This window comes from Typopeltis vanoorti, chromosome 20 (genome assembly GCF_054136105.1).
Source record: "Typopeltis vanoorti isolate ZY-2024b chromosome 20, IOZ_Tvanoo_1.0, whole genome shotgun sequence".
Classification (NCBI taxonomy): Eukaryota; Metazoa; Arthropoda; class Arachnida; order Uropygi; family Thelyphonidae; genus Typopeltis; species Typopeltis vanoorti.
The window spans coordinates 58,117,213-58,142,832 of NC_143568.1; the positions used below are offsets into that span (position 1 = coordinate 58,117,213).

A 25,620-nucleotide genomic window follows, 5' to 3' on the forward strand; every position below is an offset into this window, starting at 1 on the left:
CAAAAAAGTTAGGATTTCTCTTTAGATCATGACATTACTTTACCTTCAAACAGCTATTATCCCTATATAAATCACAAATCTGCTCAACTATTAAATACTACTCTCATATTTGGGATGGTGCCCTAAGTTTCAATTAAAAATACCGGACTCAGTATGGAAGCAGGTAATAAGGCTTATGGATCTGTTATTCACTCCACACCCATTTTCACAAAGGTGTTTAATTTCCATTGCAAGCATCAGTAGCCTGCTATTCTGCTATATAAGCAGAACCTATTACATTGAGTGATTGAGTAGTCAAATTATGTTTCTGTTATCAGCAACATAATATTGTAAATAAACGCTATGCCGCTGAATTGGATGTATGTTAGTATGATGATGTTCTAATTACAGTTCAAAAAGTTCTCAGCCTAACAATGAAAAAACAAATTTATAATTTCAAAATTATTTTTATTTTTCAACATAATCTCCCTTAAGACTAATACATTTATTCTAGCGCCATTATCCCATCCCTGTAGTGATTCTCAGTAAGATCAGCAAAATACCCCTCCATAGCTGCATTCACCTCTTGATTCAAAGAAAAATGCTGACCAGCGAGGAAGAGATAGCCAAATCTGGGAAATAAGGTGGATGTTCCAACAATTCATAGTGCAGAGCCCTTAATTTTCCCATTGCCAAAACACCTTTGTGGGCAGGTGCATTGTCCTGATGAAAGATGATTTTTTCTTCTGCAAACTGGATCTTTTATAATGAATTATTTCCTCTAGTCTGGTTAAAAGATCAGAATAATATTCCCCAGTTATTGTTTTACCCCTTTCAAGATAATTAATAAGCAAAATGCCATGACCTTTCCTGCTGATGGAACCGACTCTGTCTTCTTTGGCACTGAACAACCGGCTTCTGTACACTGTTTTGACTGCTGTTTGTATTCTGCTGTGTAATGGTGAATCCAAGTCTCTTCCATAGTAATAAATCGATGCACAAAATCACTTTTATTCGTGTTAAAACGCTCCAAACACTGTTCAGAGATTTTCATGTGAGTGCATTTTTGATCTGCTGTGAGCAAGTGCAGCACCAGTCTTGTGTAAAGCTTTTTCATTTGCAATTCTTCATGCAAAATATATCCTACGCATTCTTTTGAAATGCCTATAGTCTCAGCAATTTCATGCACTCTGACTCGACGGTCATTCGATACCATATCATGCACTTGATCAATGATTTCTGGTGTTGTTACAGTTTTTGGACATCCTTCACGTGGATCATTTTCAAGGCTGGTACGGCTGCACTGAAACTCGGCAGCCCATTTCTTAATTGTCAAAAACAAAGGAGAAGAGCGCCCATAAACGTCTAGTGAATTTTTTGTGTTAAACCTTCTTTTACAAAGAATTTTATAACTGCACGATACTCAATTTTATCCATTTCAAGGGATGTAGACAACACTTTTGCTTCAGACAGCTGTATAAAACAAACTAAATAGAATGACTTGCAATTTCACATGGATACTTATGACAGATGTACCAACTTAGGAAAAAAAAAAAAAAATCTTGCTCATAGTGTTGCCATCTATGGTTGAGGCCAAGAACTTTTCAGCCCACCCTCGTAATTATGTACATACATTAGAGCCTCTGCAGCGCAGTCCGTATAGATGAAGCCCTTGGTCGGAAAGATCTGGGTTTGATTCCAGTCCATGATGTTAGGAACCTTTATCTGGTCTCTTTTTAAAGATGAGTTAGCCAGTCTCATATGAAGGCGGAGGGTTTTTTCTCCTGAAAACTTGGGTTTTTCATCCCTCAGAACAGGCAAACCAGCTCTGTGAACACACTGCTACAGACAAAAAAAAAATACTTTCCCCTAGCAATATCAGGCTCACAGAGCCTGATGTTGAGGTCTTGTGCATAAGGTCACGTCATGTAAGAAGGCTGACCCCAAATGGGATAAGGCACAAGAAGATGAAGAAGATAATTACATGCATACATTACTCAGTATTGGCAATAGATAATTGAGAAGAAAACTACTTTAGAGACCAAGCAAAGTATTTTATCAAGGCAATTTTAGGCATAAAAAAAAAAAGGGGGATAGCAGTGATCTCACACTGGGCAATAAAACTTCGAATGTCTTAAGACATTTAGAAATCCATGCCATGCCATGGAATTCAAATTCACAGCCACAACAGATGAGTAGAAATGCTATGCAAATCAGGCTGACACAGAACATCACTAACGATATGGTTAACCATCCATGTTGAAACTGGCTACCTTTTTATCTGAATCAGGCACCCAGTTTTTTCAATATGTTGTGCACCAACTTAACTGATTTGTGAAATTACTACTTTTAATGTTTGTTTTCATTTCTTTTATATTGCTGATTTTAAAATAGTAGGGGAATATTCGGATCTCAGAGAGGATCATATATAATTTGAAAAACACAATCAATACTGGATTTTGAAAAGGAAAGAAAAAACATGCTTGTTGAATAAATGCAAAAATCAGAAAGACTCCTTGGTATTGACTAATTAGTACACGAATTGGCCAATGGAATGTTAAAACACTCTATCAAACAGGAAAACTAGCACAACTAAGAAAGGAGATGGAAAGATATAAAATTGAATTATTGGGGATTAGAAAAATAAGATGGAATGGTACTTGTAGAATAAATTTTCACAATGGGAATGTGTTTCTTTATTCAGGGATGCCTAACATAACTGATATACAACAACATTGACTTGTTGTTGTATATCAGTCCATGTTGTATAACATGGACATCCTCATGAGCAAAAGATTTAGTCAAGCAATGATTGGGTGGATATCAATTTCAGAACGAATAGTAATAGTTAATCTTAAAACTAAATTTGAAAGACTAAGAGTTGTTTAGTGCTATGCCCCAACTGAGAATGCATCATTTGAAGAAAAAGAAAAGTTTACAGTCGGCTTGATAAAACCTTGATGATGACACACAGTAACGAGAGCATGCTTCTCATGGGCAATATCAATGCTAAAGGTGGTACAAATAATGAGGGGCTGGAAAATGGAATGGGCAAGCATGGTTTGTGAGAGATAAATGTAAATGGTGAGCTGTGTGGCAAATATAGCTTAGTAATAGGTGGATCAATCTTCCATCAGTGGAAAACATTTAATAGACAGAAATTTCATATTTCTAAATTACAAAATGATGTCTGCAATGAGTTTAAAAAAAAGTTAAGGGAAAATATAGACAGTAATTTTGAAGGAAGAGAGGATATAAGGAATGATGATATAGAGGATAAATGGAAAAAGGTAAAAAAAAGTCCTTAATGATATAGCAGAACATGTTTTAGGATATGCTAAAAGAAAGAAAATTTGTTATCAATGGAAACTTGCAGACTAGTGGATGAAAGGAAAAAAATAAAGTTGAAATTATGCGCAAATAAAAGGAAAATGAACTCAAAGACAAATATAAGATTTTAAATAAAGAGGTTAAGAGAAGTGACAGAAAAGATAAACAGCAATGGTTTGAAGAACTGGCATCGAGGGTGCTACAAGTATAATAGTAGAGTTACACAGTATTATAAGAAGACTTTCTGGAGAAGCCATGTGAAAGAATGTCCCAGTGAAGGATCTCAATGGAAAAATTCTAGTGTCAACAAAAGAACAATTAAAAAGGTGGAGACAACATTTTAATCAAATCTTGAACAATAGCAGTGATAGAATACAAACAGAAATAAAAAAAAGGAGTAGGTGAATTGATTCCAGTGCACCATTTAAATTAGAGATAGAAAAAGCTATTAAAGAAATGAAAAATGGGAAAGCGGCAGGACATGATGGTATCCCGGCAGAGGCTCTAAAATCTGACATGACAACAATCAGAGATATGCTCTATCCACTATTCCAAGATATCTGGGAAAAAAGAGATGTTCCCTAAGGACTGGAATACAGGAATAATAGTAAAAATACCAAAGCAAGGAGATTTAGGAAACTGTAATAATTGGAGGGGCATAAACCTGCTATGGATCATTAGCAAATTTAAATATTAATCTATTTTAGATGAGGGCATGAGAAGAGAGCAGTCTGATTTTAGGCCAAATAGATCATGTATAGACAACATTAACACCTTAAGAATAATAATCGAACAGTAGGGGTGAATTTAACTATCATTAATATCTGCTGTTTGTGGATTATGAAAAACCCTTTGGTTCCATTGCAAGAGATTGTGTGTGGAATGCACTTCAAAACAAAGGAAGGCCACAGAAGATAATAAACCTCATACAGGAAGGATATCTGTCAAACTGTATTTGGAGTGCAACAAGGATGTCTGCTATCACCCTTATTATTTATACTAGTGCTAGATCAAGTTCAAGAACAGACAGCAATGAAACATGACAAAGGAATATCATGGAAAATAAATAAAAATTTGGGTGATCTAGTCCATGGTTTCCCAAACTGTGTTCCATGGAAAGTGAATAAGTGTTCCGTGAAAAAATTATCAAAATTAATATGAGCTTGGAATAGTTTTATATGTAGTGACAAGCTCAAACATATTTGAAAATCAGGCACTCTTCATTTTGTGGATAGTGCTATTAAGGCCAGCATGTGCTGGCCTCGACTCAGCCGCTGGATGAACAGTTGCCCACGGTTGTCGACACCTCTGAGCATGAGTGAAGTATGAAGGTATCTAAGGTATCGTGTAGTCAAAAGCAAGGTCAATGCGATGCGGTCCGGCATGCCTGCAGCATGTGCTGTCGCATTTTTGTGATGCAATACAGCCTGCTTCAGCAATAGTGTGAACTTAGTTTTACATTGAATATAAGACCGATGATACTCTACTCTAACCAACGTGTTCAGTTGTTGGAAAAATTTGGGAAACACCGATTTAGCTAGACTATGCAGATGATGTATGTCTGATTGCTCACAGACATGCAGATATCCAAAACAAATTAACCATATTACAAGAAGAAACACTGAAGGTAGGTTTGAAAATAAATACAAACAAAACAAAAGAAATGAGAATCAATGTGAACAACAAGGCACCAAGTACAATTGAAAATGGAAATATTGAAAACTGTTTCACGTTTTATATATCTCAGCAATGTTTTATCTGCAGATGGAGGAGCAACTAGAGATGTTGACATAAGGATTCAAAATGAAAGGAGTCATCATCAAATTCCTGCCATGTACCCTCAAGGGGTGTACAGGATATGATAGTACTACATGAAAAAAATTACATCATTATTAATTTCCTATCTACAATTTTCCTCCAAATCAGTCTGTTACTTGTCAAGACTCCAACATTATCAGATCTTATATTTCTATCGTCTAAAGCATTTTGTACCGTATCAATCCACCTATATCTTGGTCTTCCTCTGGGTCGATTTGCTGCCAACCTGGCAGAGAACACTTGTTTTGCTAATCTTTCCTCGCCCATTCTGTTTAAGTGACCATACCACCTAAGATTAGCTCTGTTAACGCATTCCTGCATGCTGACAATATCAAGTTCTTTCCAAATATCCTCGTTTTTAATATTATACTGCCATTGATGCCATCTGTTCGTGCCCCTATTCTTTCTCAGGACTCTCTTATCTGCAGTCTCTAATCTTTAGTCTAGCGTTTTACTTCTGACCCAGCTCACAGATCCATAAGTGAAAATTGGTTTGAACACCGTCTTGTATATAGCTAATTTAGTGTAATGACTAATTTCTCTCTCTTGTTCCATTAGAATTTATTCAATTGACTTCCTACCATACCAGATTTGTTGACTCTGTTGTCTATTTCCATATTTAAATTACCATCTTCACTAAAATCATGCCTAGGTAGCTGAAATGTTTTACTTGTTCCACAGGTTCTCCGTTCAGAACACAGTTGACATTTTCAACGATTCTGCCTATTTTCATTGTCTTTGTCTTTTTATTGCTGACGTTCATACCATATCTATTAAAGCTTTCCTTTACTATTAAATTGAAAAACAACATTTATTCAATTTAGTAAGGGAATCTTGCAAACTCGTAGCGGATTTATTCAGAAGTATAACATCGTCTGCATAAAGCAAAGAGCTGACATTAACATTTCCAATTTTGATATCATGTTTAATACCACTTTCCTTCATAACGTGATCCATATAGATAATGAATAACAGAGGGGATAATGTACAACCTTGTCTCACTTCAGATTTAGTAGTAAAACAGCTTCCTGTACTTCTTTCAATTCTAACTGCTGACTTACAACTCAAATAAAGACTAAGTACTGCTTGATATAATGCCCCATTGAAACCATATAACTGTAGCGTATTGAATAGCTTCTCTCTTGGCACCTTGTCATATGCCTTTTCCAGATCGACAAAACTTAAATACAGATCTTTGTTATATTCCTATGATTTCTCCACTATTTTCATACAGTGAAGATCTAATCCTGACAGCCTCTATTTGGCCTGAATCCAGCTTGTTTTTCACCAAACTTTCTTCCACAATTCTTCTCAACTGTTTCTCAAGTATACTTGCACATATCTTACCAGGAACACTCAGCAAAGAAATACCTCTGTAATTCTCACAATCAGTTTTATTTCCTTTTTATATATATATGTATACTATGAGAGCTCTACTCCAATCATCGGGAATTCATCGCTTCTGTCTAAGCCTTCTGAAATATGAAGTGCAGCCACTGTAAGACTTTTATACAACCATACTTAAGCATTTCTGGTCTAATAACAATATTCCTGCTGCCTTTCCACATTTCAAGCCTTTGATGGCTTTTTCTACTTCAAGTATGGATATGTATTCCGGACTGCATGCCTGGTCAGTGTTTTTTACACTATGCTGTCATCACTGCTTGTTTAATTTAGCAGTTTTTCAAAGTAATTACTCCATACTTCAAGGAGATCTTTTTTCTCCAGTTTTCATGTCACCTTTTCACTCTCATGTCACTTTTTCCTCCATTTCTGAGCTTCTTCATCAACCTCCAGAATATCTTACCACCCTCTTGATATTTATTTTCTATGTTCTTATGAAAGTCTTCCCATGACTTTTGTTTAGCTAGTTTTACACAGTGTTTAGCTTTCTTACATTTGTCTCTGTATTTTCTAAGAGCTCAAGCTGACTTATTTGCCAGGAACTTTTGAAATGCTTTCTTCTTTTCCTTCACTGCCTCTTTAACTTCCTGTATCCACCATGGAGTTCTAATTTTTCTATCCTTGCAGACAACCTCACCACATGCCTCTCTGGCTGAATCAATCAATGTTTTCTTCAAGGCTTGCCACTGAATCTCCAAGGTTTGGTTCCTGTTCTCGAACATTTTTCATTTTTCTTCAATAATCTTTGTGTATTTTAGTCTACAGTTCACATCTGAGAGCTGACCAACTTTTACTCGCTTTAAAACTTTCTTAAATGTTCTCCTTTTCAAAATGAAAATCAATTTTATCCTGCTGAAGACTAAATAGTGATCACTTCCAATTTCAAATCCTCTGTACACTCTGGTATCCTGCAGCAGGGAAAAAACATCACTATCGACAATAACATAGTCAATGAGACTTTTCTTATTTCTTGCCTCTTCTCTCCATGTGAATTTGTGAACATTTTTATGTTGGAACACGGTGTTAGTAATAACCACTTCATGTCCTGACCAGAAATCCAACAGGTATTTGCCATTATTATTATTAGCTTTGCTTTTTAAAAAATTCCTCCACTTCTACCTCAGTAGAACCTTCTGTGGGACCATAGGCACAAGTAAGTCTCATTGTCCAGTTCCACATTCTGATATCTGCCCACATCACTCTACTTGAAACTGCCTGCTATTCAAGAAGATTAGCCTCATATTTAATGTTGAATACTATGGCTACTCCTTTCTTTTCCTTGATTGTCATTGCCTGAATATAACATTTTGTATTTATTGTTCAGAAAGATCTCACCAGTTTTTGTCTTTTTTTTTGTTTCGGTCACCCCTGTTATGTCGATCTGGTTCTTATCTAATTCCTCAGCTAGCTCCATTTCTTTGCCGTTCAGGCTTCTTGTGTTGATAGTACCAATCTTTACTCTGGTGATGTTGAGTTGGGGTGTGTTTTCAGATTTTTTCCAGTAGCTGACGTTTTGCTGTTTGCTCTGGTGAAAACAATGGGGGCCTTGTTTAACCAGGCGACTCCCCAGCCGGCATGAAATTTTGTCATGTTGTATCATCATTTTTTATTTTGGTTCAAGCCAAGAAGAATACAATTTGGTCAGTTAAATCCCAAATTGCCAGCCCGTCGTCGTTCATTCAGTATCCAGGTAGATACTTAACAGGGTGCACCACGAAAAGGTGAGGATTGGACATTAGTTCAGAAGCTCTGGTCAGTTGTCCGCATCCTTTAAAGGCTATGTGGCAGTCTCCTCTCAGTTGTACAGCTTTGACCCTTGATAATGATTAGTTATTTTCTCTAATTTGATTTTTATTATAAATTAATCTTGTTTATATATATCTCATACATTCATGTGATGTTCTCAGTAGTCATTATATCTGCAGTATATGTGAGAGCAGATACTTGGTGATTAAACTTATCTAGCACCTGAAGGCTTGAAAAAAAAAAAAACATTACCCCATAGTAGGATTCAAACCTACAGCAGGCCTGTTGGTGACTAAGTGGAATTCGCTTAGCCAATCAAGAATAGCATGAGTTTATTAGGAGTGTGAAGTGACATATACCATGTTTGGGCCCCAGAGCAAGGATTCTGGTTTCTGTACCCCCTTCCTTTCTCTGTGCAATGGAAGTGATATCCTTCAAGGCCATGCCACACACACACACACTTAGATATCCATAACCTCTTCCATTTTGAGATTACATCAATTAAAACAGTGGTGCTGCAGGCCAGCTGCCAGCAAGTGCATGGTTCCCGAATCTATCACTAATGAGTCAGGAAGCTTCCACATTCTCGTGCCTGGAGAGAGTACAAGTAGTGGTATGCAGGAGACATTGTCAAGGCCATGTTAAGGCTCCATGGTAGGGAGACTGATCACTTTCTGTATGGATATCATGTCCAGAGAATCTCCTCTCAATGCAAATCCGCACTCTATCCCTCCATCTAACCACAAGTATACTAATCATGAACCTTACAATGACAGTGACACTGAAACAAAAAAGAATATCCCTCATAAACTAATTCCAATAAAAAATACACAACACAACCAATTGTAAAATTTGATGCAGCATCATAATTTTTCCAAAATTTTATTGCATCAACTTTTACAGGAGTCACATCCAAAATTCACAAAAAAGTAAACTTGTCAATTTTATATGTAAATAATACTAACAGCCCATATAAGTTAGCCCAGAAAAATTAGTATGATACTGTGTGAACAGAAGATATATATGAATATGTAGTTCAAGGGAAAATGCCCTAGAAATCAGAAATATGTTATAATTTATCTATGTAAGTAATACCAAAAGCTCATGTATAGAGACCCAGAGGAATTAAACATGCTAAAATAGAGTAAACCGATATCTTAAAATAGAAGTTCGGGGACAATACTTTAGAATTCGGGAATGTATTTGATGTTATCACTTGGTATTGGGTGAAAAAAACCTATTGTAACCAAAGCAGTCCGATACCACCTTCAAGGTCAATAGCAAAAGAGGGCGGTATACATCAGAAACTGTTACGGTATGCTGTAAAAAGGATTAAACGTGCACTTCAGGGAGATCTAGAAGTCTGCGCTTTCTAGAAGGATAAGAGTTTGCACGTGAAAGGTACGGGGGCTCTCAGACCTTATTTCAAAGTTTGCGCGAGAATATCTGGGGTCCAAAATCTTCGCGCAGGGTCCCATGAGATGCTAAATAAAAGGATCATATAATTGACTATCAAGCATCGGCAGAGTTGACACCAGGAGAAAAAGAGGAGGGAGTCGATCCATGGACTACGTCAGATCCAGATGAGGTCATGGAGGGTAACTGGTGGCGAAACTTTGCAGAGCGAATAGCGGCCCAGGACCAGGATGACAAAACCTTGACCGTCAGACCTTACGTCCCAGTGCCTACAACGCCGGAAGATCGCGCTCCAGCCCCGCAAGCCATTCCAGAGGAGAACACGGTGTCCATGAAACCTCTAAAATGATAGACCAAGCCCTAACATAGAGAGGAATCCAGAAAAAGTCTGCAAAGGAAATACAACCAAGCGCACTGTACCTATGGAGGAGTTTAATTTTGTTGCAAACCTTTTTTTTTTATTAATGATGTGAAGGACTGTTTAGAAAGACTGAATTTATAGAACTGCTATATACAGTAGATTGAAAACTTGTTCACATAGAAAGAAGCTGTTTTTAAAGTAATTGTAAAAGATATTAATGAAATTTTTGACTTATATTGTATTGTAAAAAACTGTTTCAGAAGAACTGACAAGATTATAGAATTAAGAAATATAATGTTATGAGAAATAATTTGCTTAAAGAGTGTTATATTTTATGTGAAGGATGGAATTGGAGGTTATAGTTAATCAAAGCATGGTAATCCCTAAACTGTAAATGGGCTGATAGTTAATAGTTATCTAATTTAATTGTTTGATAATTTACGTCATATTTTGTTGCATGCCTAAGAATTTGTCCTATATGATGTTTTTTTCTAAGGTGCTTAGCTTAGAGAGGAAAGGGAAGTAGTATCCTTTTAGTGCATACTTTGTATTACTGTTTTAGTATAAATAAACATGTTTGTTATATTTAAAAGGAGTGCCATCTGATCTTTTTCACAACTGTACTGTTCTCAAAAAAAATGATCCTGTGAGCGGGGGGAGATTGGAATTTGGTACGAATTTTGAGCAAAGAGTTAGTCACGACTGTATATAATTATAGAGGAGGATCTTTACTGGAAGTATAAATATTTTCTTATGCCATTTGGAGAACTTTAGTGGTGCAGCTAGTAATAAATAAATAAATTTCTAGAGATCTCTGGCATAAGGAAAGAATACTAAAGGTACAGAAAGGGAAATAAGATTAACTAAGTACATGAAAGGAAAAAGATAAAGTAAAAGTTAATGAATAATAAAATTATAGAAGCCATAGTTTACATAGCAGCAGCAATCGTAGCAATAAATCACGTTTTACACAATATATTCATATATATAATAAAAAAATAAGAATACAAAAATATTACACAATCACTACATACAAACTATGACAGAATATTCTCATTAAAAACTCATTTTCACATCTACTTCACTAACATCTGTGGCATTAAAACCAACACGAGTGCATTCACCATCACTTATAGTTATCCAGACCAGACTCCTACTATTGACTCGTGCTTTTGTGAGATCAAGCACTGCATGCCAGAGAATGGCTAATTTAGAATTCCCTAATTTTGACTTTCTCTGGCTCAAGGTTTCCTTGCGATATCTTGCAATCTAACATCTGCTGCAATTAGTGTTCACCAAATTACGCATAACTACTCAGACCTCTTCACAGTCAGAAGAATGTGAAACTCTACTACCTGCAATCTAGCTATCCAAATAGTGATATCAATGCCATAATCCCAACTGGCTTCCCCCTTTCCAACACCACCAACCATGCTGGAAGAGAAATCTTTGGCATAAGCAATGACCTAACACAAGTCATTCATCTACCTACACATATTCCTGAAAAAGATACTAATATGTCTCCTGGTCCCGATGGCATTTATTCTCAAACACTGTGTCCTAGAGCTAACACCTATCCTGCATTTTCTCTAGAATCTATTATACACAGCTGGTACTCATACCAAAATGCAGAAGCAATCACACATCCTGTCTATTCCAAAAAAAGGGAGATAGAAGTCTACCAGCAAACTACTGATCGATTGTCATCACCTCAGTCCTCTCCAAAATAATGGAGAAAGACATCAATAGCTAACTTTTCCACTACTCAGAGGCCAACCAATTAATGAGCAACTATCAGCATGAATTCTGCCATTCAAGATCCATAACTGACCTCTTAGACAGCACAAGTTTCTCCTAACCATGGAATTGCACATATTCACACCACTGGATATGTGCAATAGCATGGTTAGGAGAAACTTATTCTGTCTCTATCAACATTTCTAGAACCTTTGATCATGTCTGGCATCAAGGTCTGCTAATAAATTGCCATCCTCTGTGGTCATTCACTGCATGTCATGGTTGATGGCACCCTCTCTTTGAGCTTCATAACTAATGCAGGAGTACCTCAGTGCTCTGTCCTATTACCTACCCTCTTTCTCATTCACATAATTGACTTACTCTCAATCACCACTAATCCTATCCATGATTTTGCAGATGATAGTACTCCCCTCCTCATCATCCTACTCATTTGAAAAAACCATGCAGTGTGCAGATATCCCAAGCTTCAAGATCTACAGCTAGTGGCTTAAACATTGATCTACATAGTATCCTTCAATGGGAAGAGGACAATCTGGTCATGTTCAATGCCACCAAAACTTGGTCTTGCCTTTTCTCTTATGAAAGAAATCTCAGCTCACATTCCCTTGCCTTAAGTAATATATAAATTACCAGAGAAGATAATCTCTCTCTCTCTTCTTGGACTATTCACCTCCAGTCTTTATTGACACCAACACATCAACAGCTTTCTCAGCATCCAAAAAACTTTTGTTCAAGATGCTATTTTATGCCCAACCAACTCTTAACCATATATAAATCCTAAATCCACTGTGCTTACAATTTTGCTCAAACATTTGAGACTGGGCTCCTAAAACTTCTCTAAAGCATTTGTAAGGAATCTGTGAAATCCCTAATAATGCAATTATCAATTTAAATTACTGCTTTCAGATTTCAAAGGACCAAATAAATTTTTTTGCATTTCTAAAAAAAGCAAAAAATAATTTTGATATGGATGTAATCAAACAATTCCTGTGCCTAAATAATGGAATGGAATGCAATAAAAAGGATACTGTTTTCTAGTTTGTAGACCTCCTTTGGTAAAGTTGCATTTTTATTCTGTGGTGGAATAACATCTGATGATTCATCAGCAGATATTCTTGAAAGTTCTAAAAGTAAAATTCATAAATTCAAAATTATAGATATTACATTAGCTGGTTTCAGAATATAAACAAAAAAACAAAAGAAAATAATTAAGATATATATATTACCAGCAGAAGATGAAATATCGGTATGCTTTAATATTTTTGTGGCTGATACCTCCAATGTTTTATTTTTAACTGTAGAACGTAACCTGTCATCCATAGCTCTTTTCCTCTTCTTGCTACCAAAAGCACTAGTAAGTTGGTCAACCTGAAAATTTACAGTCATTGCTTTTTCAGAGAGAAAACACAGCAGCTCAAACAAATTATACATTTACACAATATATCATTTAATACTTGGCAAAGGAAAAAAAAAGGTAATATAAAATTTATGGCATGAAAGAGCCGATAGTATACCAATGCAGATTCACAGTGACTTCCAATTTTCTACAACTGTAGGAAGGATGGAGAGGAAATAAATGATATAAAATTAGGAGTTGTCAAAATACGAATTGTAAACTATTTCTCAAAGTGTAGATTCATTGTACAGTAACCCCCCCCCCCCCGACTTATGTAAATTCGCAGTTACGTAATAAATCTCGAAAATGTACTAGCACATATAAACATGTTTGCGGCTTTGACATCCATTGCAGTATGCAATGACATAATGTTAACTAGACTTGGCATTCACAGCAGATGTAATGAATAGTAACAGGCAGTGACAGGTTACCGATAAATACCGAGAGCAGCAGAGGGCAAGTGCGCAACATTCAAACTGAAACCTACCAATCAGAAATAAGGACTCCGTAAATAATTCCTCTTTTCCCCCGACCCGTCAGTAGTCCATGCCTTGTGCAGCTAGTTTAGTCACTTGTTTATCACCATTAGTGCTCGTTGTTTATTTACCCTTAAAATGGATTCTAAACGCAAAACCGAATGCGATGGTAATAAATCTAAAAAACAAAGGTCTGCAATTACTTTAGAAGAAAAGTTTATGAATGTGCATGAAGATGGGAAAATTATATCAACAATAGCTCAGGATATAAATCGAACTATTTCGACAGTGAAGGATAAAGTTCGCATTTTTCATACTTTTATAGTTTATATCCGAGTAAATACTGCTGCATGATGTTTCATTTATAAAATAATACTGTGTAAATAATATACATATCTGTATATATACATACATATAATAATAATAAATATTGCAGTTTCTTACAAAGTTACACTTAAGCAATTTACAAATTCGACTTACGTAAAATTCAGTTACGTAAAGATTTATGGAACGCATTACTTACGTAACTCAGGGGATTACTGTATATTATTTGATGTCTAGGAATGTTTAAGGCCTTAAAAGCACATGCTAGGAAAAAAAAAGAAAATAGGAAAATCTTTTTGAGAATAAGAGAATCTTTTGCCTTAACTTCAGGTACTGCGAGGGCTCGATTATAGAACAGTGAGCTGCTTTTATGTTATTTGCTATGGCATGTTTAGGCACCTGAAACAATTGCATATTAATTGCATTATTCAGTGGCAAACCCTGAAGAAAGCACTGATTGATTCAGCTATGTAGTGAGGTCATCTGTAAGGATAGAAAAATCAGAACTCCATGATGGACTCAGAAAGTTAAAGAGGCAGTCAAGGGAGAAGAAAGCACACTGAAAGTTCCTGACAAATAAGTCAGTTTGTGCTCTTAGAGAATACAGAGAAAAATATAAGAAAGCAGAGCAAAGTGTAAAAACAAGCTATCAAATGTCATGGGAAGACTTTGGTAGGAACACAAAAAATAAATATCAGGAAGGTGGCAAAATATTCTGGAGACTAGTGATAAAGTAATCACAGATGATAAAGGTGACACGAAAACTGAAGATAATATTCTCGATGTGTAGATAATCACTTTGAAAGATCACTAAATGAAACAAGCAGTGTCAGCACGCTGGTAGAAAACACTCAACAGAAATGCAGTCAAAAACAAATATCAATACTTGAAGAGGAGAAAGCCATCAAAAACCTGAAATGTGGAAAGGCAGCTGGAGTAGATGGAATTCAACCAGAAATGCTGAAATACGGATCAAAAGTTTTACAGTGGCTGCACCGCATAACTCAGAAGGCTTGCTCAGAGGGTCAAATTCCAAATGATTGGAGTAGAGCTCTCATAGTACTCATCCATAAAAAGAGAAATAAAACTGAAGAATTACAAAGGAATTTCCCTACTGAGCATTTCTGGAATGATTTTATGCAAGTATACTTGAAACAGCCAAGAAACTCCAGGCTGTGTGCATACAAACAGGTCCTCTCCCAGCTTGAAACAGCTGGGAGAGGACCTGTTTGTATGCACACAGCTTGGAGAGAATAGTGGTTTCTAGTATTCTCACCAAAGACAAATTGGTAACATCAGGGAACAACATATACAGATAACGCATAAAAAGAAAGAAACAAAGAAAAAATTAAGCGAAGCCAACAATGCTAAATGGAATTCTCATAGGTATCACTGAAAATTTTTGGCCATGGGATTAAAAGTCTAAGAACATGTCCCTGATAGTAAGTAGTTTTTCTGCATCAAAATTTGTTGAGGTTGGAGTATGTCAACAAATAAGCAGATTTACAAATCATCATCATCATCATCAAATTCCTGCCATGTACCCTCAAGGGGTGTACAGGATATGATAGTACTACATGAAAAAAATTACATCATTACTAACTTCCTATCTACAATTTTCCTCCAAATCAGTCTGTTACTTGTCAAGACTCCAACATTATCAGATCTTATATTTCTATCGTCTAAGGCACTTTGTACCATATCAATCCACCTATATCTTGGTCTTCCTCTGGGTCGTTTTGCTGCCAACCTGGCAGAGAACACTTGTTTTGCTAATCTTTCCTCGCCCATTCTGTTTAAGTGACCATACCACCTGAGATTAGCTCTACTAACGCATTCCTGGATGCTGACAATGTCAAGTTCTTTCCTAATATCCTCGTTTTTAATATGATATTGCCATTGATGCCATCTGTTCACGCCCATAATCTTTCTCAGGACTCTCATATCTGTGGTCACTAGTCTTTGGTCAAGTGTTTTACTTCTGACCCAGCTCTCAGATCCATAAGTTAAAACTGGTTTGAACAGTGTCTTGTATACAGCTAATTTAGTGTTCCGACTAATTTCTCTCTTATTCCAAATGAATTTATTCAATTGACTTCCCACCATACCAGCTTTGCTGATTCTGTTGTCTATTTCTATATTTAATTTACCATCTTCAGTAAAAATCGGGCCTAAGTAGCTGAAATGTTTCACTTGTTCCACAGGTTCTCCATTCACAACACAGTTAGCATTTTCAATGATTCTGCCTATTTTCATTGTCTTTGTCTTTTTATTGCTGACTTTCATACCATATCTATTACAACAGCTATTCAATTTAGTCAGAGAATCTTGCAGACTTGTAGCGGATTTATTTAGAAGTATAATATCATCCGCATAAAGCAAAGAGCTGACATTAACATCTCCAATTTTGATATCATGTTTAATACTACTTTCCTTCCTGAAAATATCTTCAGGACTGAATATAGTGTTGTAGTATCTTACCTGGGTAAGTAGTGCAACACCAGGGCAACTCGTAGCAAAGGTGGAGCAAGCTACCAGCACTCCTATCCCAGTATCTCCCATAATGCAAAACACATCTCCTTGTGGATATGTATACTGTTATACATTAAGGGATTGGCCACTACCCAGACTACTTTTGCCCTTTATTGAGGTCTCTTCAGTGGGAGCCAGGCCCAGAGTTGGAGATACCAGGCAGAAGCAGTAGCAAGGTCATCTTTACCTATAGGAGTTGCCAAAAGGTTTACCACCTTTTTTTTTTATTAAATTACTGTGGATTTAGAGAAAGATGTTGAAAGTTTATTTTTCACTAGGTTAGACTATAATAAATTTAGTTTAATCCTTTATCCCAGTGAGAGCAAACAAAGTTTGCGCCTGAAAATATTTTCAGGACTGAATATAGTGTTGTACTATCTTACCTGGGTAAGTAGTGCAACTCGTAGCAAAGGTGGAGCAAGATACCAACACTTCTATCCCTATTTATGTTTATCAGTTTGAATGGTAGCCATCTGGTGGATCTGGCCATAATGGGCAAGATTACAAATGCAATTCACTTCATAAACTCTTGGAAGATATGAGTTTCATATGATCTTTAGGAGAGTATTTTTTTAGAGCTTTAGTTATTTTTTCAAAAGTTCTTCAGATTTATGGTATGTAATTGACGCCAGGTTGCTATAAGGTTGGTGTTAATATTGTTTAACAAGTGCGTAGTGATGAGGTGCGGTAAAGGTTAACTATTGGATAAGAAAGTGGGGAAGAAAAATATTACCAAATGGATTGTTTCTCTGATTTTTCCTTGTTTAGAGCACTATAGGCTTCACTTTGTTATTTTTTTTTATTTTTGTATCATTCTGTTTTGAAATGTGTTTTCATGACATATATCAGCATCATCAAATTCCTGACATATATGCTCAAGGGGTGTACAGGATATAGTACTACATGAAAAATTATATCACTGTTAACTTCCTATCTACAATTTTTCTCCAAATCAGTTACCTGTCAAGACTCCAACATAAAGGACAAAGCTATATAACTGAGAGACCTCCACATGGCCTTTAAAGAAATGCAGAGAACCGATCAGAGCTTCTGACCCAATGTACAATCCTCACCCTGTCAGGTATCTACCTGGATACTGAATGAACAAGGATGAGCTGGCAATTTGGGATTTAGCTGCCCAAATTGTATTCTTATTGGCTTAAGCCAAAATAAAAAATGATGGTACAACATGACAAGACTATTAAATTATTTAAGGAATTTACAACATATACTGGAATATTAATTAAAAGAAACTTTAATAAATATCTCCTATATTTCAGCAATGTCACATTGCTGAATATACCCCCCCCCCAACAGCAATTTAAATATGAAAGATTGTTCATGGAATCAGCCTCATTTGCTTTTTGTAGTGCCTGCGTGCACGTCATAGTTGTATGTTCCCATGAAGATGGCAATGTGACATTGCCAAAATATAGGGGGTATTTATTAAAGTTTATTTTAATTAATATTCAAGTATTCATTGTAAATTCCTTAAATAATTTAATAGACATGTGTTACCAACATATAAGCCTATCTGCAAGAATTACAACATGACAAATTTCCATGACATATATTGTACCCTAAATTGTCAATCTGAATTAAGCAAAAACGGTTGAAATAGTAATTAGTCTTTGAGTTATTATGTTGGATATGTTATGATTTTCTACCTACGAATATAAACGTGTAATAATCAACATATAAGCATGGCATACAAGGCAAACTATTTCTTTGGTACCTGAGTTGATATGCTGAAAAAATAATGATCTGACAGTTTTCAGAACACCCTAAAGAAAATGATGTAGACTTTGAAAGCAATTACGAAAGAGCATAATAAATATATAGCACCAATGTGTGTGTGTGTGTTAGCTTCTTAAGATGCCTATATATTCTACTTAACCATCTACTAAGTGGTATTATTCCTTATCAAACTTCTACCATGATTAAAGTCTCACACACACACACACACACCAAATCTTATTAATAATTTATTTCAGTCATTCTCATACTTTTAACTAAGCAGTAACTTAATTTTTCTTTTTAAGTTGAAAGGCAAATGCCATCTTGTGGCTAACAAAGCATATGTACTTTAACTTTCAATGCAATAATAAACCAATGTATAAGGGGGACCGGAAAGTAATCAATTTTTTGAACTACATTTTTAATATAAATTTTATTAAACAACAAATTAACATTATTCAATTCTATAATCGCCATCGTTAATTATAACCTTATTCCAATGATCTACTAAGTTTAGAATTCCTTTTTGAAAAAAGTTTTTTCTTTGGAGGCAAAAAATGATATCAAACACCTTTGGACATCATCTTGCGAACGGAAGGTTTTACATCTTATGCTGTGTTCTAAGGACTTGAATAAGTGATAGTCACTAGGGACAATATCCGGCGAATATGAAGAATGTGGTAGAAGTTCCCATCCTAACTGCCTAATTTTTTCTTGAGTCATTCTTGCAGAATGTGGTTTTGCATTATCTTGCTGCAAAATTATCCCTTTTTGATTGACAAGTGCAGAATGTTTGATTAACAATGCTTGATGTAGTCGCTCTAATTGTTCACAGTAGATGGCTGCTGTGATAGTCTTACCTTGTTCCATGAGTTCGTAATGAATAATTCCACGAATATCCTACCAAACCCACAACAGAACCTTTTGTGGATGAAGTCCATCTTTAGGTGTTGGAATTGGAGTTTGATTTGGAGAAAGCCACTGCTTTTTGTGTTTATTATTCTCATACAGCACCCATTTTTTGTCACCAGTTACGACTCATTCCAAAAAGGGGTTATTTTGTTGTCTGGTCAACAATGAATTGCAAATTGCCCGTCTGTGCTTTACTGTTTTTTGACGGTTCATGCGGTACCCATACGGCATGTTCAAGAACCTTGCCACTCTTATGTAAGTGCTCTTGGACAATTGACCATGATGAATTAAGTTTCTCTGCTAATTCTTGTATTGTTTGTTTTGGATCTGATTCAACGAGAGTCTTAAGAGCATTGTTATCTAGAGTAAGAGGTCTTCCAGATCAATGACAATCAGAGAGGTCAAAATTTTTTTCTGCAAATTTTCTAAACCATTGCTGACATTTGTTAATCTTCAATACGTCTCTTGGTGAAACAAAAACAGCATACAATGATGTAAATGGTGCTCTTTAACTTTAAAGTCCGCCATATTAAAAAAAAAAATAATCTAAAATTAAAAAAAAACAAACAGATTTTTTAAATAGAAAAGTAATGCTAATATTTAAATAAAAATCAAATTTAATCATTTATGTGTTATTTAAGAAAAAACAATCGGCTAAAAATGACCTATTAAAAATAATTGATTACTTTCCGGTCCCCCTTATACATTTTTTCCCCCTCTCAGATTAACTGTCATGGTGATTCATTTGATCTCCAAATTTATCATATAACTGAATTACCATACTGGTTTCAAAATTATCCAGATTCTTTTAGTTATCAGAGGTGCAATGATCAAGATCTGGTTGCTTGTTATAGTTTTAAAAAAAAGTACAAGCAGTCCCTCATTTACATCAATTCAGACTTATGCAGATTTCCATGAAAAGGCTAGAAAAATGGTGAATTATAAAAATTTTTTACTTAATCTGCCTATGTTATTCATACACAATCTAACAGTAGCTAGATTGTGCATACACAATGTTCACATGTGCCATGGTTCACATGGCACATGTACACTTTCCCCAGTCTTCCTCTCAAACAGACATGTTATATTTTTAGTGTTTTAGTGCTCCATGATTTAATGTTTGCATGCTATTTATTTTTAATATCTGAATGGATTCCAAGGTCTCATGGTTCTTAAAGCTTCAAAGAGAAATAGAAACGTGTAAACCTGTTATTGAGATTTATGAAGAGCAAAAAGAAACTAATGTTCAGTCATCATTTTTTTCTTCTTCAAACAGGCAAACCAGCCCTATGAACACATGAGCTACAACCACAGGATATACTGGGAGGCAAAGGGCTAGTCACCTTATCCTCAGGATGGATACGACTTAGAAGAGTTTAAGTAAGCTCTGTAACAGGCCAGTAGGCCTAATATGTAGTAGGGAGAAGAAGTAGTGAAAAGTTGTATACCTTATTATTAAATTACTCTGGATGTTGAAAAACTTTTTTTACTTGGACTATAAATTGAAGATAGCAAGAAAAAAAATTTTTGGTTTAATTTTTTATCCAAGTATAAGCAAACTTTAATTTCTACATTATATATAAGAATATAATTTATTGGCAACTTTAATTTATAGTTTAACTACGTGAAAAAACTTTCAACAAGTGGGGATGAAGTGGATGAGTAGAGATATAAAGCAAAAGCTGGAAAAGGAGGGAATATGAACAAAAAGGTGATCAGCATACTCATGAACAGTACAAAATGCAAGAAAGAAGGGTTACTAGCATGGTAAAAGAAGCTAAATCAGATTATGAGAGAAAATCAGCTAAGCAGGCCAAAGTAAATCCAAAAGAGTTTTTTCATTAAGTAGCAAGAGAAAAATGGCAATGACAGGATGACTTTTAATCACTGCTGATGGTAGGAAGGTGGCAGAAATAAAACATAGAGTTGAGTTGCTGAGAGATCATTTTGCAAAGGTGGATCATCCAGGTGGAGATTTTGCAGTTGATGTGACAGAGATGCATATTAAAATTGAGAAAGATGAACAGGAGGTGTTCAGCATATTGAAAAATATCAGTGTGAATATAGCAATGGGACTGGATGGCATGTCAGCCTGTGTACTACGTGAATGTGCAAGATAATCGACACTGCTTCTGATGAAATTGTTCAATCTAAGTCTGGGCTCTGGCAAGGTTCCAAGGGAGTGGAGAGAGGACAATATAATTTCATCATATAAAGGTGGCTCCAAGACAATAGCAAACGACAGACCAATTAAAATATCAGGAGTGGTTGTTAAAGTATTGGAAAAGTTAGTTAAAGGTAAAATCCAATAGTGGATAGATAGGGATACAATAATCTATAGTGGGCAGCATGGTTTTGTAAAAGGTAGGTCCCACTCAGTAATTTATTCATATGTTATAATAAAGTGACAGTGGATAAAGGAAATGGCTACACCACGATTTGCAAACATAGGAAAAACTATTACAAAAGTTGGAGCAAATGGGAATGTATATGAAGCTAGTAGCATGGATGCAGGTGGGTGACAGACAGGCACCAGAGAGTAGTATATGGTAGAATGGAATCTAGGAGAATGAGGGTGACTAGTGGAGTACCTCAGGGTTCCACACTAGGGCCACTACTCTTTAATTTGTATATCAATGATATAGAGAAACATTTAAGGGACTGGGGATATTCAGTTGTTTGCTGATGATGCAAAAATGGAGAGAGCAATAGTTGATGTAGGTATTCTGCAGGATGATTTGAATAAATTAGCATTGTGGGCACAAGATAATGATTGTCAACTTAATGTTGCAAAATGTAAGGTAATGCACTTCAGGTTGAAAAAGTTACATGCTATGTATCACATACGGTAGATGGTAGTGGATTACAAGAAATTGATTGATGATTGGGAATAATGATAGAGAGTTGAAGAGTGCATACTACAAAAGTTGGTAAAATAACTCAAAGGATTACTTGGATGTTGAAACAGATGCTAACAAGTAAAGATAGGGAAGTTATTATCCCTCTTTATAAGGCTGTGATTTGGTCACATCTTGACTACTGTGCACAGATTTGGTTACCCAGGTTTCTTGTGGATCAGGAAGTGGTGAAGAGGATTCAGAGACAAGTGACGAAGCTGGTTTAGAGGTCTGTGGAATGCTTTCTATGAGGAGAGGCTGAAGATGTGTGTGCGTTACAAAGTTTGGTTGATGGGCAGAAAAGAGGGAATATGAAAACATAAGATATTAAAGGATTTTATAAAACTGATGCAAATATTGATGAAAATGCATAATATTTTCATTATATGACAAACCGAGAACCAGGGCATCTGTGAAAGTTGTGTAAGAGTGTAGTTAGTAAGGATGTGCAGCCTAGTTTTTTTGTGTGGAGAGTGGTGAATGAGTGGAATGGATTGCCAGAATTAATTGTGAATGCCCTGCCCTGACAGCAAATAAGTTTAAGGAGAAATAGGATAGGTTTTGTATGTTTAAAAGTTAGTGTGGGTGTCTCAACACAAGGAGTCTCCAGACTCCATGGAAATACTGTAAATAATAATAATTTATACAACAAAACTATATATAGCTGCATACTTGTTTATAAGACAAATTTAAGACTTATGAAAAGGGGAGGGGAGAAATTACTATTTCAAATCTACTGAAATAAGTTTTGGTCACAAAATTGATTTTGTGAGCAAAACTCACAAATCAATTTTTTTTTTTTTTTTTTTTTTTCGAAAAATCCTCAAATCTTCTCAAAGATTTTCCATGAGAAGGATGCTTTTTTTTTAAATTTTAATTTCCTTTGCATAAACTTATTGCTTCTCACTATTTAAATAGAGAACCAACTTCTAAATGAAGCATTTCAGACAAGTAGATAACAAAATTAATTACCTTTTCTCTATAGGACAAGTTTTGGTTTTCTGTTTTTTCTGGCACTAAAAAAATCAAGTTAGAAAAGAGAGATTTGATTTATATATATATATATATATATATATATATATATAAACTGGAATATTCAATTATTAGTAATTTTTTTTTTTAATGAACATTTTGAAATATATACAAATGTGATATGTAAGTTATACTTTAACTTAAATCAGCATTTATAAATTAAGAATATACATATATAAGGCAGTACTTGATGCAAAGCTGTACTAACAATGGTGTTATTTATTATTATTTATTTAGGAGTGTGATATCAATCCTCAAGTCAAGATAGGAAGCATTAAATTTAAGTTCTTTATTAAAAGGTAAACAATGTCATTTTCTTTAAATCACTCAAAGTCTACATGGGGGTAGATAAAAATTTAAAATAAAAATTAATAAATGCTCTAACAAATTTAATATGATAGTCAATAATATAATACAAAAATGGTGGAAAAATAATAACTATCTGTTTCCTTCCCAATAGTAAAGAATAAAACTAGTACACTTTAGTTAGGCACAATTTTTAACAAATAAAGAAAGTTAATTTTGCAAACAAATGTCAAAATTAGAAAGCTGACATAAGAGAAAGCTAGATACATAATGGAATAAGAGAGAAATCAGTTAAAAAAATTGACAGTATACAACAGTAAGGAAATCAGCACATGGATCTGAGAGATGAATCAGAAAACTGTAATCAATTAACATGACCATGGCTACAAAAGTAAAAAAAAAGTTAGCAACGAAGCAGGACAAAATTTGACATGGTGGTGTACAAGACCACCAATTACAATTATTAGTAATTTTTTTTTACAAACATTTTGAAATATATATAAAGTGCATAAGTTATACTTAGACTTAAATCAGCATTTATAAATGAAGAATATATATATATATATATATATATATATATATATATATATATATATATATATATATATATATATATATATATATATATATATAAGGCAACTGACCTCCAACCCAATACAGTTTTGCAGATGACAGCACACTACACTCCTCACTTGCATTTGACAAGCCTTACCCTTCACAACTCACCTCAACCATCCCAATCCTCAACTCCGATCTCCAAGCCATCCTACAATGGGGTTTGGATAATCTCATAAATTTCAAAGCCAATAAAATTTTTTCCCAGTATCCTTTTTGATGATACCCAAATTTCCAGACAGTTTGAGATCTTGCTTCTTGGAATCACCCTCACATCAAACCTCTCCTGGCATAAACATATCACAACCATTGCATCCTCAGCCTAAAAAAAAAACTAGGATTTCTCTCTTTTGCTCAAGACGTTACTTCACTCCCAAACAGCTATTAACATTATACAAATCACAAATCCACCCAGCTATTGAATAATGCCCCCACATATGGGGTGGGGCCCCTAAAAGCTCTCGATTCAATACAGAGGAGAGCAATTAGACTTATCAATGATCCATCCCTTACCAACTCTCTCCCCCCACTTTCACACAGACGTAGGGTCTCTGCAGTATGTATATTCTACAAATATTTCCATGGGAAATGCTCATCTGAAATAACATCAATAATTCCTCTGCTCAGTACAAAGCTCATTGAAACACGTGCAGCTGCTGCACAACATCTCTTCACAGTACACCTAAAAACAAACAGAACAAGTTTATTTTCCTCTTCCTTCATCCCTGCAACTGCTGCACTGTGGAACAGTCTCTCACCTGCTGTGTTTCCCAAGGAATACAATTTAAAGTCATTCAAATCAATATAAACAAATTCCTCCTTTCCTAACCCACTACCCATATACGGTACTAATGTACTATAGGTTGACCAACCAACCTCCTGTGTATGGGTCCAACATAAAAAAACAAAACAAAACAAGAGAATAACAATGAAATTAGAACACAACAAGAACTGTTGGTCCTTCATAACGGCCATTACATATAGATATATAATAATTACCAAATCATATTATAGAAATCTACATTGATTATATGCTCAAAAATATGGTCACACAACATCAGTATGATGTGTTTCTCTCTTAACAGCCAAACAGGCCTGTCAGTGGTGGACTATGCTTGACATAAGGGTATTGATAATAAGATTCTGAGGCAACAAATCTTATTCTTCCATCACAGCAGAATTTAGCTCTCCAAGTAAATGAGGCAGCTGCTTTCAACATGTAAAGTAATGTCCAAGGGCATCCCAACATATTCGACCAGATTTAAGTCTGGTGATCATACTAGCCAAGGCACTTGGCCAGCATCATTGCCAGAAATTTAGTTTCTTTTTCTGTTTCTGGAGGGTTAGTACCACATTCCTCATTCTGTTTAGATCAAACAGCATCTAGAATTAGTATTTAAGTTAAAATGGGAGTCATCATCAGATAACAGAGCTGTTCCCCATTTGTCAGGAATCCAAGTCACATGCTCATGGCACAAGTGTTTTGACAAGTTCTGTAGCAGCAGTCTGTGGTTAATGGGATAAAAACTATTGGCATCTTTGTGTAAAATCCATTTAAACAGAGCCTTTTCATAACATTTT

The 25,620-nt window shown here is 35.3% G+C and overlaps 1 protein-coding gene across 1 annotated transcript in view; it reads right to left on the minus strand.

Moving 5' to 3' along the window:
• Polr1E (RNA polymerase I subunit E) overlaps positions 1–25,620 on the minus strand; it is a 145,576-nt gene that overhangs the window by 69,654 nt on the left and 50,302 nt on the right. The window contains exons 5-7 of the mRNA XM_090410465.1: positions 23,059–23,102; positions 13,039–13,180; positions 12,841–12,936 (exon numbers count right to left, since the gene is read on the minus strand). Coding sequence (XP_090266591.1) covers positions 12,841–12,936; positions 13,039–13,180; positions 23,059–23,102 — 282 coding nt within the window. The remainder of the gene's footprint in view (positions 1–12,840; positions 12,937–13,038; positions 13,181–23,058; positions 23,103–25,620) is intronic.